Here is a 15724-nt window from a genome sequence, read left to right as displayed (position 1 = left end):
GAGTAAAGTATATGCTTGGGCTATTTGACATGTTCCCACATCAGAAGATATTGGGAAATGCAGTAATTGGAAGACTTACGTGGGATTATCGAAGCACTAACAAGAACTCAAAGGGCTTGGCAAGCTTAGTCTAAACCAGTGGTTCTTATCCAAGGGCAGTTTTGCCCCCTAGGGAACATTTAACAATTTTTATTGACATTTTTGGTTGTCACAACTGGATGTATACTATTGGTATCTAGTGGGTAGAGGCCAGGGATGCTGCTAAACATCCTACAATCCAATCCATGGGACACCCCCCCAAAAAAGGAGAATTATCTGGCCCAAAATGTCAATAGTAACAAGGCTGAGAAGCTCTACACTGGTGGAGGTTGCTTCCCCCTCATCATAGCCCTTGGTTCTGGGATTAATAAGACAGTTATTAGATCCTGGTGTCACCACTTTTATTTAATCCCATTCATCTAGATAGGGCTCAGATATTTGGATCTAAAGGATCTCTAGTAGATACTATACCCTTTCAAGGCTGCTTTTACAAGTGGCTGGAAAGAGAAAAATAACACAATTCAAGCCCATTCTTAACTTCAATTGAAATAATCTAAACTAATGAGGATACTCATATGAGACTATTTAGCTAGAAGTCACACTATCCATTAGGCAGATTCCATAGCTTCATGAATCAATTGGTGCTTTATTGAAAAAGGAGCAACACTCCCTTCAAGGACCAGGTTGTGGGTGTGGATGTGGGTATAGATGTGAGAATGTGAGACAGACAGAAAAAGCACAAGCCCCAGATTGGCATAAAGGACCCTGGCATCTAAGGACTGAACCAATATGCTGCAGGGGTGGAGTGGGGAGAAAGATGTGTTCCTAACAGAATGAACTGTGTGAGTCACAAAGGCCTCCAACCACTGCCATGGCAACAGGGGAGGAGAACAAACACATCTGTGTTAAGAGACTGGGAATTCAGCAAAGCGGTGAGATGCTGCCTCCTAGAGAGAGAAAAGAAGTCTTGCGGTGATCAGCATCCCCAGATAGACAAAGAACAAGGGCAGAAACCTAATCCTGTCCGTAAACCTCACCTAGAGCCTAAGTAGGAACTGGGATATTGTTTTACTAAGCTGAACCTTACCCCTTGCTGAATCCTGAGCTGACCTCCATTTAGTTGGCTTCTTTAAAGCTTTTCTGATGAGAGTTAGTGGCCATAAGAATAAGAGGAACCAGGCAGTGTTAGGAAAGAAACGGGTTTGTGTTTCTGGAGCCACTTTGTTCTTTTATTACACTTACCTTCTCTGAGCTCAAGGAATCGATCATTCAGTGAACAGTTCAGTCGCAAAAGCTTATCCCTACCTCCAGTACTAGCACTGACTTCCCCTTAGGTGTAAGGACTTTGATTTTCCCCAGAAAGACAACATCTAGCAGACATAAGCCAGCATTTGCCACTGAGACAACAAAAAATCTCGTTGAAAGACTGGGGTTGGGAGTACTTTGAATTTTTTTTCATGTTAACAATGAGACACGCAGGCCTCATAGATAGGGTTGAAGATGAAGTTGCCTGGTAGAAGCACAAGGTAGAGATGGTGTTGTAGATATCTCCTAGACCGGGGTCTACACACTATGGCCTATGGGCTTGTGGCCTGTGGCCTGTTTTTACATTTTCTAAAGGTTGCAAAGTAAAAAGAAGAAGATGGGACAAAGACTGGATGTGGCCCACAAAGCCTAAATTATTTACTCTCTGGCTCTTTACAGAAAAGTTTTGCTGACTTCGGTCCTAGATAAGGGCCCTTTCATTGACTTATACCTGTGGAGCAGATGAGCTGTAGGCATATGAATAATGTGTGTTATATGTGGATGTTCAGAACAATACTCTGAAAGATGCAGTGTCCTATTTTCTAACCCCCATCTCTTTATAGACCCCTGAGTTTGGGGGCGGGGGAGTGGGCGTACTGCTTTGAGACAGGACACCGTTTCAGGAGATCTGCTTTGCCCCTTAGCACAGCCAATTTTGCTACATAATTTCAGGCTCCTCCTGTTTCATCCTCTAATTGACCATATCGTACTATTAACAAAACTATATGTGTGTGCGTTTCTTCACAAATTTTTCTTATTATTTTACTCAGGGTATCCCTGGTCAGAAAGGCTCTAAAGGCAATCCTGTTCTTGCCCAAGGTACTCTTAAAGGAATGAAGGTAAGAGCCTCTAGCAGACAACTGAGTAGGCTGTATGCTCAGTTCCCTGGGATTGGACACCACCTCTAGTAAAAACATTTCCAGAACTAGGAGCAGACCAAGCTGAATTTAAAAGGATCTGGAACTTTTTGTGGTGGAAACATTGACAGAAATGTTTGCAACTATACTGTCAAAGATGTTTGCTTTGTAGGATCTATACCAAAAAATAGGAGACAGATCAGCAAACAAACAGTTTGCATGGGTATCATTTTCTTTGACAAGCTAAGACATTTCCTGGAGGCAGATACCTTTTGTCTATTTTAGAATCCTTGATGTCTGCATACCTTGGTTTGAAGCCATGTATGTCTCTGCCTACCTCAGCATGGCCACCAGCCCAGGATCCAGGCCCCACCCTTCTTTGTCCCTGCACACCAGCCCATCACCCTAGATGGGCCCCTGGCTGGCTGCAAAAATTGCCCATCAGCATTGTAGCTGGCTGGAAACTTTCATCTCTTCCCAGAGTTCACAAGAACCTTCTATATTCTATGTGACTGTACTCTTGGTGTATGCTGCCTGGTATCCTGTTGGGCCTCTGTAAACTGTGGCTCCAAATGATTGACCCTACTCACTTGCAGAGTGGGAAGGGAGCCAGCCCATCATTGCCCTGGTGGCAGATGGGAATCTATCCACCTGCTCTCTGAGGGGGGAGATACAGCAAGCCCACTCCGCTAATTGATGGCACCATTCTGTCTTGCATCCATGCACAGAGACAGGGACATTGCAAATCACTTTGGTAGGTGATGATGGGGGTGGGTAGCTGAAGAACTGGAGAAGGTACAGGTTTCGGTTGTGGCTATAAATGCCATAGCAGAAGATAGAATGTTAGAATTGGAAAGGATCTCGTGATTGTCGGATTCATATTGCTCATTTTACAGATAGACTAAAATATACTGAGATTATGCGACTTGCTCAGAGTCACACAGCCAATTCACCGAAGAGCTGAAACCCAGGCAGTGTTCTTTCCATGCTACTGAGAACTGGTTTTTTACCTTAAGCCAAGTGGGGTAGAGTAGTAGGTAGCAAAGTATGGCCATTGTCTTAACAAGCATTGTTTAAATGGTTTTGCCAAAAATCAACGAGACACTGGATCCAATGGAACACAGCAGTTTCCACAAGATGGTTATATTACAGATTCATACAGTGACTTGAGATGGTGTAGAGTAATTAAAACGTAATCAGAGACTGTATGCTCTGTTGATTCTCCCTTGAAATGTCTGATTTGCATTGTATACATATGGGCACCGATTCTCTGGGGATGAAGGAACACGGGAAGGTAGCTGTGCTTTCCTCCAGAAACAGGAGGAAAATCACCAGCTTGCAGAAGCAGTTTCCAATGGATAAGTTCCTAGCAAAGGTGAAAATTAATTAATCCAAGTAAAATACGAAATCCTGTTCAACCAAGGCTATAATATGTGTCTTCTAGCACCCAGATTTTTTTAGAGAAAAAAATAAATGGTTGAATATGTCCAATTTATGCATTATTTAAAACACAAGACCTTGACAGAGGATTCCAGGCTTCAGCAATGCGTTCCTATCCCTGTGCATCTTGGGTCAGTTGTTTATAGAATACAACAGGCTTAACTTATTCATCTCTTGAGTGTCCTGCCTTTCTTTGTCTGTTTCTTAGGGAGATCCTGGGCTGCCTGGACTGGATGGAAGCACTGTAAGTTGTTATTTATGTTGTGGAGCTCTCAATGGTTAGTCAACAGTCACTGAGGGAGCCTTTTCATTCTCTCCCTGGTGTTCAAAAGGAGCCCTCGTGGTGCAGTGATTAAGAGCTCAGCTGCTAACTGAAAGGTCAGCAGTTCAAACCCACTAGCCGCTCCTTGGGAAAAAGATGTGGCAGTCTGTTTCTGTAAAGATTACAGCCTTGGAAACCATATGGGGCAGTTCTACTTTGTCCTATAGGGTCGCTGTGAGTTGGAATCAACTCGACAGCAATGGGTTTGGTTTAGTTTTGGTCCATGGTGTTCTATGGTCATGGTCTTTCTAGATCTTCCGAAGGAAAATCTAGAGAGTTGCGGTGGAATGGGTCATGCTATTGACATTTTCCTGATGAGAAGGAACTGAGAGGACGGACTGTCCACCTCAAGTCAATGACAGGCAGGCTTTCAGACCTTTTAGTCAAAGGACTACATGTGTACCCTACGTTGTATTCAGAAACAATTTTGCCTTTCATTCAGGAAGCATTTACTAAGTTTTCTGTGAGTTCAGAGTGCTGTGGGTAAAACAAAAGAAGTAGATAGAGTATGTTTCTTTAAAAAGTATTCCATTCAGTAATTCCATTTAGGGACTGTTTTGATAATAGTGAGTCCATGAAAGGCCACAAGTTGTATTAATAAAAGTTTTTTTTCACCTTGAGATTCCACATTGTCATCACTTTCCTTTGAAGTAGCTTAAGAAAAGCCCCTTCTGCCTTCCTGCCTTCCGGTCTTCCTGCCTTCCGCCTTTCTTCCCTCCTTCCCTCCTTTTTCTCCCTCCCTTCCTTCTTCCATTTCTGAACAGGTACTGAGCACCTACTGTCAGCAAAATGCTATGAGTGATCCCCGAAGCAATGTAAACACGGTCTCTGCCCCCAAGAATGTGAAAAACTATTAGGAATATGGCCTAAGAATTCCACAACAGCTTAGAGGAAGAGATGCTGTGCACCTAAGGATAGATTATAGGAGACTATATTGAAGACAGAGAAGGTAGCTTCTGAGAAATGTGGATGGTGTTTTGACTGGCTGGAAGTGGGAGAAGGCTTTGTAAATAGAGTAGTGTGAGAAAAGGTAGGCATAAACAGGATGTATACAAGCACACATGAAAACAGAGATAACTAAGGGCCAAGGCTATACAGGTCCCCTAGAGCTAAACAAAATTGGCTTAGATGCTGTGTTAATTAAATTTATAGAATCACTTCTACTATAATCACTGCATAGTTTCTCTTAGGGATTCATTTCCCTGCCCACAGAAGTACAGTGTTCATCTACATAGACAGGTATGATATGCAAACCACTTAGATTTGGGGAGGGCATGTTTGGTGGCTGATAAGAAATTTGTGATCAGTAAGGAGACCAAAGATTATTAGTTATTTTCTAAAGCAATGTTCATCTAATCATACATTCCTGGGGAACCTTTGAACACTTACTTTGTCTACCTCTCTAAGTCTAGACCTTTCTTAGCTCTGCCACCCATTACCTAGGCACATATCATCTTGTTAAAAACCCACTGCCCTCGAGTTGATTCTGACTCATCGTGACCCTGTAGAACAGAATAGAACCGCCCCATAGGGTTTCCAAGGCTGTAATCTTTACAGAAGCAGACTACCACATCTTTCTCCCACTGAGGGGCTGGTGGGTTCTAAGCACTGACCTTTCGGTTGGCAACTGAGCGCTTAACCACTGTGCCACCAGGGCTCCTTGTTACCTTGTTACTACTCCCCTCTTTCAACTAGGCCATACATTTCTCCATATCATGTTTCTATTCAGATTTCACCATCTTGCTTTTATTATTATTGTTGTTATCATTCAGTTCAAATTATTTTCTGATTTCTTACAAGTATACTGTTTAAGTTCCAAATACTTGGCAAATTTCCAGATATCTTCCTGTCATTGATTTCTCATTTGAGTTCTTTGTGTTTGGAGCGCACAGTCTATATGATTTCAGTTCTTTGAAATTTATTGAGGTTTGTTTTAGGGCCCAACATATGGTCTATCTTGTTGAATGTTCCATTTGCACTTGAAGAGCATATGCGTTCTGCTGTTGTTGGATATGTTGATTTAAAGCATATTCATTAGACCAAGGGTTTGATAATGTTTTTTGGATTTTCTGTGCCCTTACTGATTTTTTGTCTACTTGTTTTATTAATTACTGAAGGAGGGGGTGTTAAAATCTCCAACTATAATTGTGGATTTGTCTATTTTTCCTTGCAATTCTGTTAGTTTTTGCTTCGTGTGTTTTAAAGCTCTTGTACTAGGTGCATACACATTTAAGATTGTTATGTCTTCTTGATGAATTGACCTATTGTATCATTATGAAACGCCCCTCTTTATCTCTGGTAATATTCTGTCTTGAAGTCTACTTTATCTGATGTTAATATAAATGTTTTGCTTTCTTTTTTTAAGTTTTATTTTTCCAACATTTTAATATAAAAATTTCAAATATAGAGCAAAGTTGAATGAATTTTGCAGTAAACACCCATATCATTAATGTACTTGCTCTATCCCACTTCCATCCAGCTATCCATCCCTCTGTCTGTTCATCAGTCCATCTTATTTTTGATGCATTTCAAAGTAAATTGTAGACAACAGTCCCCTTTCCCTAAATACTAGAGCATGCCTATCGTTAGCTAGACTTCAGTATTTGTTTACAGTTTTTCTTTTTATGTAAAATTTATATACAATGAAATGCCCAAATCTTAAATGTGCATTTGCTGAGTTTTGACAAATGCATACTCCTTTGTAACGCAAACCCCTATTAAGATATAGAACACTACCATCACCTCAGAAAGTTTTCTCCTGCGCCTTCCCAGTCAATCCCTGCCATCACCCTACCCCAAAAGGAACCACTGTTCTGATTTTTTTTCCACCAAAGAGCAGTTTTGCCTGTTCTAGAACTCCATATAAAGGGAATAATATAATACTTAGCCTTTTGGGTCTAAGCTCTTTCATTTAGCATCATATTTTTTTTATTGTGCTTTAGGCGAAAGTTTACAGCTCAAGTTAATTTATCATTCAAAAATTTATACACAAATCGTTTTATGACATTGATTGCAATCCCCATGATGTGTCAGCACTCTCCCTCTTTCCACCTCGAGTTCCCCATGTCCATTCATCCAAGTTTTCCTGTCCCTTCCTGCCTTCTTGTCTTTGCTTTTGGGCAGGTGTTGCTCATTTGGTCTCATATACTTGATTGAACTAAGAATATAATATTTTTGAGCTTCATCCACATTGTTTCGTGTATCAGTAGTTTGTTTCTTTTTATTGTCATCATGGTTGTGTAGTTATTCCACTATATGGATGTATCCCACTTTATTTATCCATCCTTATATCAATGAAGACTTGGGGCATTTCCAATTTTTTATTCTCTGAATAAAGTTGCTATGAACATTCTTGTGCAATTCTGATGGACAGATATGTTTTCATTTCTCTCGGGCAACTGTCATGCTGTATGAACTCAGTAAAAACTTACTTTTCTAGGGTCCAAAAGGAGCGCCTGGATCTCCAGGAGCCGTAGGACCCAGAGGATCCCCAGGCTTTCAAGTAAGACTAACTTAAGTCTAATATGTGATCATAGTATTCACATGACTGCTTTCCCCATCATAGATTAAATGTAAGCCTATAGAAATGTAGACCCTCCTAGTCGAGAAGGGACGCCTCCATTCTTGGAAGATCAAAGTGAAACATGCTCTTGCTAGGAGCTGTTTATTGTCTTTTTTAAATCAGAATCTTTCTCACCATCCACTCTGTGCTTCCAAAGCCTCTCAGTCTAGCTCAGCCTAAAGTATAGCCCAGGGATGGCAGATAGCTGGCACATCCATTGCCACCTTCTACTCCTTCACCCATGACAAACATTGTTAACTAATCATACCACCACCACCACCTACCCTGAACCCGGAAGGAATCTTCAAAATCCTTCTCAACACTATGCCTGGGCAGTTCCTACCTACCTGTCTTTCCGAGACCAAGCCTATTTGCCATCACCAGTATAGGAAGAGCAGAGCCAATCATCTATGTGGTTCTAAGAAAACCCCGTCCCCAGAGTTTTCTCTCTCCAGTGCATGAAATCCCGCCTCTTATTATTTTGGCTTAGCTTCACCAAGGATCAGCATATTAAAATTTCTGGCCAATCTGGAGTAATGACACATGAGAGCTCCACTATCTTAGCATGAATGTAGTTATCATGTCGATTTGGGAGAGTTCGAAGGAAAGAAAAAGGAACCATGGGAAGAGGAACTAGAATCTGCTACATCAAAGCTAGGCTACCCTAAGTGGTAGGGAGGCTTATCCCCAGTGCTTCCCAACATGGATGTGTCCTTTTTGGCTGAAATACCAAGAACTAACTCTTTTCTGTCTTTTTGAATCTAGGGTCCTCCAGGTCCCCCAGGTTTCTCTGGTCCTGATGTAAGTAGGCTTTATCTTGGGGCATTTTGCCTCTTACCCCTAAGTATTCTGGCCTCCCCCAAAGAGATACTGCTTTGATTAAACCTACTCTATGGTAAAAAAGACTTTATTCCAATGATTTAAGTTCCTGGTGGAAACCCTGGTGGAAACCCTGGTGGTGTAGTGGTTAAGTGCTGTGGCTGCTAACCAAAAGCTCGGCAGTTTGAATCTACCAGGCGCTCCTTGGAAACTCTGTGGGGGAGTTCTACTCTGTCCTATAGGGTTGCTTTGAGTCGAAATCGACTCGACAGCATGGGTTCGTTTTTGTTTTTGTTTTTAAGTTCCTGGAGCTTGTTTAGTAATTGATTTTGTTTTTTCTCCCTGCATCCCTGTGCCTCAGGGGAATATGGGATTAGGTTTCCAAGGAGAGAAAGGAGTCAAGGTAAATAGATTTTGGAAAATATAATCTGCATTCCATATGCTCCAAAAAAAAAACATGTCTCTGGTGACATGCATATGCCTGCTTGTGTAAGGGGATTTAGATCTTTGGTTTGGGAATCAAGCATTTCCTAGCCCACATGGGTCCTCTTGTGGGATCTCTTGAAGGCTGCTTGTGCACATGCCACACATAGGCTGCTGTTGTTTTTCCTTCCAAGCCTTATAGTATCCCCGATTCCCACCTGTGAAGTGTGTGTGTTTTACAAACATATTCTCTCGAAATATCTTTGTTCTCTTCTTTCCACCTAGGTATTTTCCTGGTGTTTTGTATATTGTGTCACCTTCCCTTTCCTTTTCTCTGCTTTTCTGCTTTCATCCATCCCTTCTCCTCCTCCTTCTCTACCTCCTCATTCTTCTCTCTCCTTCTGCCTCTCTCATCTCATCATTCCCTTTTATTTCCCTCATTTCCCTCTGTACAAATTGTATGGTGATTTGGGGCAGCCTCAAGGGAGGCTAAGAGCTTGTCCTCCCCACCCTTCATGGCTGCCTTTTGTGGATTACACTGCCCTGTGAAGGAGCACAGCTAACCCCCAATGTTCCAACGTGGACTTCACTGCCTCTGCTTGTGCTCTTGGCAGGGATTGGACTCATTAGCGTTTGATCTCTGTTGCCAAGAGGTGGCCATTCACCTTTCTCAAACACCCTTTTTATGTTCTCTTCTAAACACCCTTTTGTGCGTGACTGTGGCAACCATCAATCTGTGGTTTCCTTTCGTCCATCTCCCATCCTCCTTCTGCACTAGTGATACAAAGTGCATTTGGTCAGGCTTAAAATTGTTCTCACCCCTTGGCAATGATAGCTGTGTTTCCTTGATGCAAAGGTAAGCATGAAGAGGCCAAAGTGATGGACAGTTTACTTGTCAATTACATCCAGAGGATAAGCCCATCCTCTGGAGAAATAGTCTGTGAGGCTTATGCTTTGCTCACTGTTCCCTTTGGTCTTACAGGGTGATGTGGGCCTCCCCGGACCTGCAGGGCCACCACCATCTACGGGAGAGCTAGAGTTTATGGGTTTTCCAAAAGGAAAAAAAGGATCCAAGGTAGGTGAACACTTAAGAATAGGAAAAGTCAGTAAGCCTTTTCCTGTTGATACTCAACTCAAATAACCAGACTATAGTGGAAGAATAGAGGGTTCTGAATAATAATGGATTTTTATTTGGAAGTGAGGTTAAAAAGCCATCTTTCTTTTGTCCCTCATGAAAAGCTTTTTAAAATTCTCGAGAAAACCCACATGTTTTCTGGCATGTGAGAATGAGTATGCATACCCGAGTTTCTGAGTATTCATTTAAGTGTTATTTTCTTTGTTTCCGTCTGGCAGATTCAATTTTCAAGATGCTGAATAACTTTAAAAAATTAGTTGTTTTTTCCTCTTAGCTTCCAATTCTCTTATTATGTATGGTGCCCTCAAAGAACTGTGACACAACATATAGGGTATAAATGTTTACTTTTGAGTTATCTGCTTAAAGAAGTTATTTGTTCTCAAAACTTAACCCTGAAAATAGAGTATACTGTCACCACGTGGCAGTAGATATCCTAATTCACCTGATCTGAATTACTAATGCTTAAGCTGTAGACCTATTTAACTGAGATATTTTATAATCTGTATTTTTACATGAATGAATGTATATTATGTACATGGTTGTGAGAAAGGCTGTGTTTGAATGGCTATATGCTGTTAAGGTTGTCAAAGTGTAAGAACACTCAATTTGTTAAAGTAAAAGCAACGAGATTTATTAAGGGTAATATAATTTGCGAATTGGGGAAACACAAGGCCAAAAGAATCTACCAGTGCTCCAAAGAATGGAGGGAGAGTTGTGCTTGTATATTAAAGATAAGGAAGGGGAATGCATGATGGTCACATGGTCACAAGGTAGGTCATCATCAACAACTCTACTCTCAACCACCTTCTTCCTGGGACATCTTGAGTAAACTTGTTCTCCTACAATCACATTCCTGACCCCCACCCTTACTAAGACTTGCTAAACGGAATTCCTGACCCCCCACCCTTATTTACTTAAGAATGACTTGGTGCAAGAGCCAGGCCAGTTAAACAAGATGATTGATAGGGGGCCAGAGTCTTCTGGTCCCACCCAGCCAGAGGCCCACGGCCACATGCAAATGAATGGGAAGAAGCCAAGGCTACATTCTCAGGAATGCAGAAGCAGGAGCTTGTAACAAAATGGAGTTTTGATTCAGATCTCATGTCAGCCGTTGTATTATGTCAAGTGCCTCGGTTTTAGAGGTTTACTAGCACATGGTTTGCAGATATCTTTCAGTTACTGTTCTTCTGAACAATGAGGGTTACTTAACCTGTGTTACCTTCCTTCTTAGGTCACCCTTAAATTCTGCATTTCTGTTCCATGTCCAAGGGACCCATGCAGGGGAATGTGTTTAATCCCGTTTCTTTACTTTTGTCTTTGTGGAAGGAACAACTCCAGGCCCACTCCAGGATTATAGGAAGTAATCATTGGTTTAGGAACAGTCTGAGAGCAGATGAGACATTGTTTGCCTCCCTGATCATTACCAAACCTTAGGGAGCTCTTCCATGGCATGTATAGATAAATTAGCATATCAGGGGAAGACAGATTAGAATATGTGTATCCCTATCCAAATTGTAATTGTTATCCTTTTTCCAAAACCATTGGTTTCTTTGCAACCTGTAATTTACTACAGGAAATCTTACTCAACAGCTTTTTCCACTAGAAATAAAACAAATGATCTTTTTTTTCTTTTCTATTTTCTAATTAGCCTGGGCATTTCAGATTCTGTTTTAGAAAATTTTCTTTCCCTGCATGTGCCTTGATCCTTCCTACATCACAAAGGGCTCCCCAAAGTAAGACATCCTTGTGCAGTTACTAGTTGGGGCTTGGGAAATCTACACCACTCCAAGCATGATACCCAAGTAACTTTATGTTCACTGCTTCCTGCTGATACTCACTAATCTTTGGTTGACTTTTCCAGGGTGAACCAGGGCCTCCGGGTTTCCCAGGCATAGTTGGTCCTCCAGGCATCCCGGTAAGTCTCCCTACTTGGCCAACATATATTCAAGGTCCGATTGGACAAAAATTTTAATAGTAGAAGGATAACAAAAAAAAAATCTCTTCCTATGGTTATTGTAGAGAATTCCACCATCTTCATTATTAAAAGACACTTAAGGAAAAGTTCTTGTTTCTCAATCCCATGAGAATATTGACTTGTTTCCATGAGGCTGTTTATCTCAGAGGATATTAGCTCAGGCTCTAGAATTAAAACAGACCTAGGCTTGACTTCTTGTTTCACCAGTTTCTAGCTATGTGACTTTGGACAAAACTACTAACTTTTCTGAGCTTCAGTTTCCTCACTTATAAAGAAAAAAAAGAGAGAGAGAGAGAGATAATAGTGGGGGTGGTTATGAGGATTAAATGAGATGATATGCATAAAAAGGGCTTAGTACATGCTGGCACTTATCATTCAGTAAATGGTATCTAATCTTAGTAATCCTATCTTCACTTTCATATCTACCTTTGTGTCTTAGATTCTTTCATTCAACAAATAGGTTTTAAGGGCTCTTATGTGCACATTGGAGCCCTGGTGGTGTAGTGGTTAAGAGGTTAAGAGCTTGGCTGCTAACCGAAAGGTCTGCATTTTGAATCCACCAGCTGCTCTCTGGAAACCCTATGGCGCAGTTCTACTCTGTCTTAGAGAGTCACTATGAGTCCGAATCAACTCGATGGCAGCGGGTTTTTTGTTTTATACACACATTGGGTCGCCATGAGTTGAAATCGACTGGAGGGTAACTAACAACAACAGCATATGCTAGGCATTGTGCTGGAGTGTGAAGCTACAACAGTAAATAAGTCAAAATTCTTGTCTTCAAGGAACTTCTGTTCTAATGGGGGTGGAAGGAGAGTGACAGACAATAAACAAGTAAACAAATGAGTTAATAACAATTTCACATAGTGGTAAGTGATATGTTGTTGGTTGTTAGTTGCCACTGAGTCGATTCTGACTCATGGTGACCCCATGTGTGCAGAGTAGAACTAAGCCATAGGGTTTTCAAGGCTGTGACCTTTCAGAAGCATATCGCCAGGCCTGTCTTCCAAGGCATCTCTGGGTGGGTTCGAGCTACCCACCTTTCAGCTAGTAGCCAAGTAGTCGAGTGTTTAACCGTTTGCACCACCCCAGACTCCAAATGATATATAGAAGATGAAAAAAAAGGGTAAAGTGATGGAGTGTGGACGAGGAGTGGGGTTGGCTACTTTGGACAGAGGGGTCAAGAAGGGTCTCTCTGCGAAGGTGATGTATAAGCTGAGACCTGAGTATTATAAGGGAGCTAGTCATGTAAAGACTGGGTAGAGTGTCTCAGGCAGAGGGAACTGTAAGTGCCAAGATCCTGAGGTTGGAAAAAGCTCAGCATTTTGGAGGAACAACAAGAAGGTAAGCGTGAGTGGAGCGGTGTGAGCAAGGAAAAGACCCAGACAGAGAGGCAAGGGCCAGATCATGGTGTCTTCCGTAGGTCAAATGTGGCTTTTATTCTAAATGTAATGGGAAGCTCTTCAAAGGCTCTGACTTGTAGTTTTAAACAGACCATTCTGGCTGCAGAGGATGGGGATGGGGTGGGGTAGCAAGCATGGAGGCTATTGCAGCAATCCAGGTGAGAAGTGGTAGTGGTGACTTGGACTATGGTGATAGCAATGGAAATGGAGAGAAGTAGATGGATTCAAAATGTAAGCTTTTAAAACTTGCTATTATAGAACTTTCAAATGTATACAAAAGTGAGGAGAATGGCATAATGATCCCCTTGTGTGCCCATCACCTAGCTTCAACAATTATCAACTCATGGCCAGTCTGAAGCAAATAACAGACATCATTTCATCATAAACACCTCAGAATTTTTAAAAGATAAGGACTTTTTAAAACATGGTGATAATATCACAGTAACTAATTATCAGCAATAACCTAATATCAGTTAATAAATCAATATTCAAATTTATCTGATTGTCTCATGAGTATATGATTTTACAGTTGATTTGTTCGAATCAGAAACCAAACAAGGCCCATACATTGAATTTGGCTGATATGTTTCTTAAATTGCAGCATGTGTTTTGAAGGGAGAACTGACAAGATTTTGATGGGTGGGGTGTAGGGGTCGAGTGGGAAATGAATGCGTCACAGATGACTAGGCCTGCCCCTGCTTGCTGGCATGATGAGATAGATGACTGCAGTGCTTTCCTACGATTCTCTGAAGCACTTCGGCTCTGCCAGGTGACCAGATAACAGAGCCAGTGGAACCAGTGGCACAGGTTACTACCGTGGTGTTCTCTATTACTCCACAGAAACAAAGAGGCATAGAGAATCATCTGTTGAATGTCCTCAATTTTAATTAGCTCTGTATCTACTGAGTCAGAAAGAAAGAGAACTCTCGTGTTGGAGACAAGAGACCTGTACTTTAGGCCCAGTTCCAGCTCTGGGACTTTGGGCATGTCACTGAACCTCTCTCTGCATATCTGTAATTTGGCACTGGTCATAGCTGTTTTGAAGCCCAACTGACAGTGTGTCTGAATACTGCCCCCTACGGTCCAGTTTGTTCTTGTCACAGTGGTAGTGGTGTTTTCATCACTTTACAAAGTATAAAGCTGTGCTGTTCAATATGTAACCACCTAGCCACATATGGTTACTGAGTCCTGGAAATGTGACTTGTCTGAATTGAGACATGCTGTAAGTATAAAATAGATACTGGATTTCCAAAGCGTAATATAAAAAAGAACGTTAAATATCTCATTAATAATTTTTACCTGATTAAATGTTGGAATGATAACATTTATGATATATTGGGTTAAATAAAATATATTATTAAAATTAATCACACCTATTTATTTTTACCTTTTTTAATGTGACTACTAGAAAATTTAAAATAACATATAGTAACTCATATTGCTATTGGACAGCGCTGACATGCTTCGCAAATGGGTTTGGGAATAAGGTTGGCACCTTTCTTCATAGAGCATTTTCAGATAGATTCTGATCACCTCACATCCTCCCTTTTGTACTGATGAGGAAACCACAGCCTAAATGGATGAAGAGGCTTGTCCAGAGTCACACAGCTAGTTGTTAGTAGAGCTGAGCCTGTAATTCGGCTTTCTTGAGTTCTAGCCAATTCATGGAGTCCTGGTGGGCTGTTTCCCTATACCATACTGCCCCCTACAGTCCAGTTTGTTCCAGTTCTGGTGGCGGTGGTGTTTTCATCTCTAAAATGTCTAAGAAAAGATTTTATGCTCTCTGGTGTTACTGGGGTTGCTCACTCACGCTCCCTCCCTGACTCCCCATCCCTTCTATTCTTCTTTAGAGGATTTCCCCTGCTGCAATTTCAACTCATTCTCTTTTGTCCTGCAAAAGAGAGAGAGACTGACTGACAGACAATACACGGTGATAAATTGCCAATACTGGTGATAAATTGCAATACCGTTTCAAGCATAGCATTTCCAGTGTTTCACAGTGTGGACTGAAAAACAGAAACTCCAGTTAATTGTAAAGACATCAAAGCTGGAAAATACCTCCTCTTATATAAGAACAGAGTATTTTCATAGGGTGGGAATCAAGAAACCAGCATTCTCAGCCCACTTCATCATAGATTCGATGTGTGACGATGGCCAAATCATGTAACTCTTTCAGTCCTAATTATCTGTCTACTTAATGGACACATTCATAGGCACCTTCTGTGCCCTCTGGCAGCAAAGTTGTGAGAAGAAAGGTGGAAACATACTTGAGGTACTCTGGGCTTTTCAGAGCAAACACTCTTCTCAAATCCAAAGCCCAGAGTACCTCAAATACATCACCATCTTTCTTCCCACAATTTTCCTGTCAGAGGGCACATAAAGTGCCCAACTCTTTGCAGGAGCTGCCGATAAGTAGCCAGCCTAACAGATATACCTCACCTTCTTTC

At 41.4% G+C, this 15724-nt stretch overlaps 1 protein-coding gene across 1 annotated transcript in view; it reads left to right on the top strand.

The window, feature by feature from the left end:
• The window catches only part of COL4A6 (collagen type IV alpha 6 chain), a 376063-nt gene that overhangs the window by 310192 nt on the left and 50147 nt on the right, over positions 1-15724 (top strand). The window contains exons 7-13 of the mRNA XM_012556521.1: positions 2115-2183; positions 3850-3885; positions 7403-7465; positions 8291-8326; positions 8706-8747; positions 9750-9842; positions 11764-11821. Coding sequence (XP_012411975.1) covers positions 2115-2183; positions 3850-3885; positions 7403-7465; positions 8291-8326; positions 8706-8747; positions 9750-9842; positions 11764-11821 — 397 coding nt within the window. The remainder of the gene's footprint in view (positions 1-2114; positions 2184-3849; positions 3886-7402; positions 7466-8290; positions 8327-8705; positions 8748-9749; positions 9843-11763; positions 11822-15724) is intronic.

This window comes from Trichechus manatus, unplaced genomic scaffold (assembly GCF_000243295.1).
Source record: "Trichechus manatus latirostris isolate Lorelei unplaced genomic scaffold, TriManLat1.0 scaffold00068, whole genome shotgun sequence".
NCBI lineage: Eukaryota > Metazoa > Chordata > Mammalia > Sirenia > Trichechidae > Trichechus > Trichechus manatus.
This window is presented reverse-complemented; position numbering and strand designations above follow the sequence as displayed.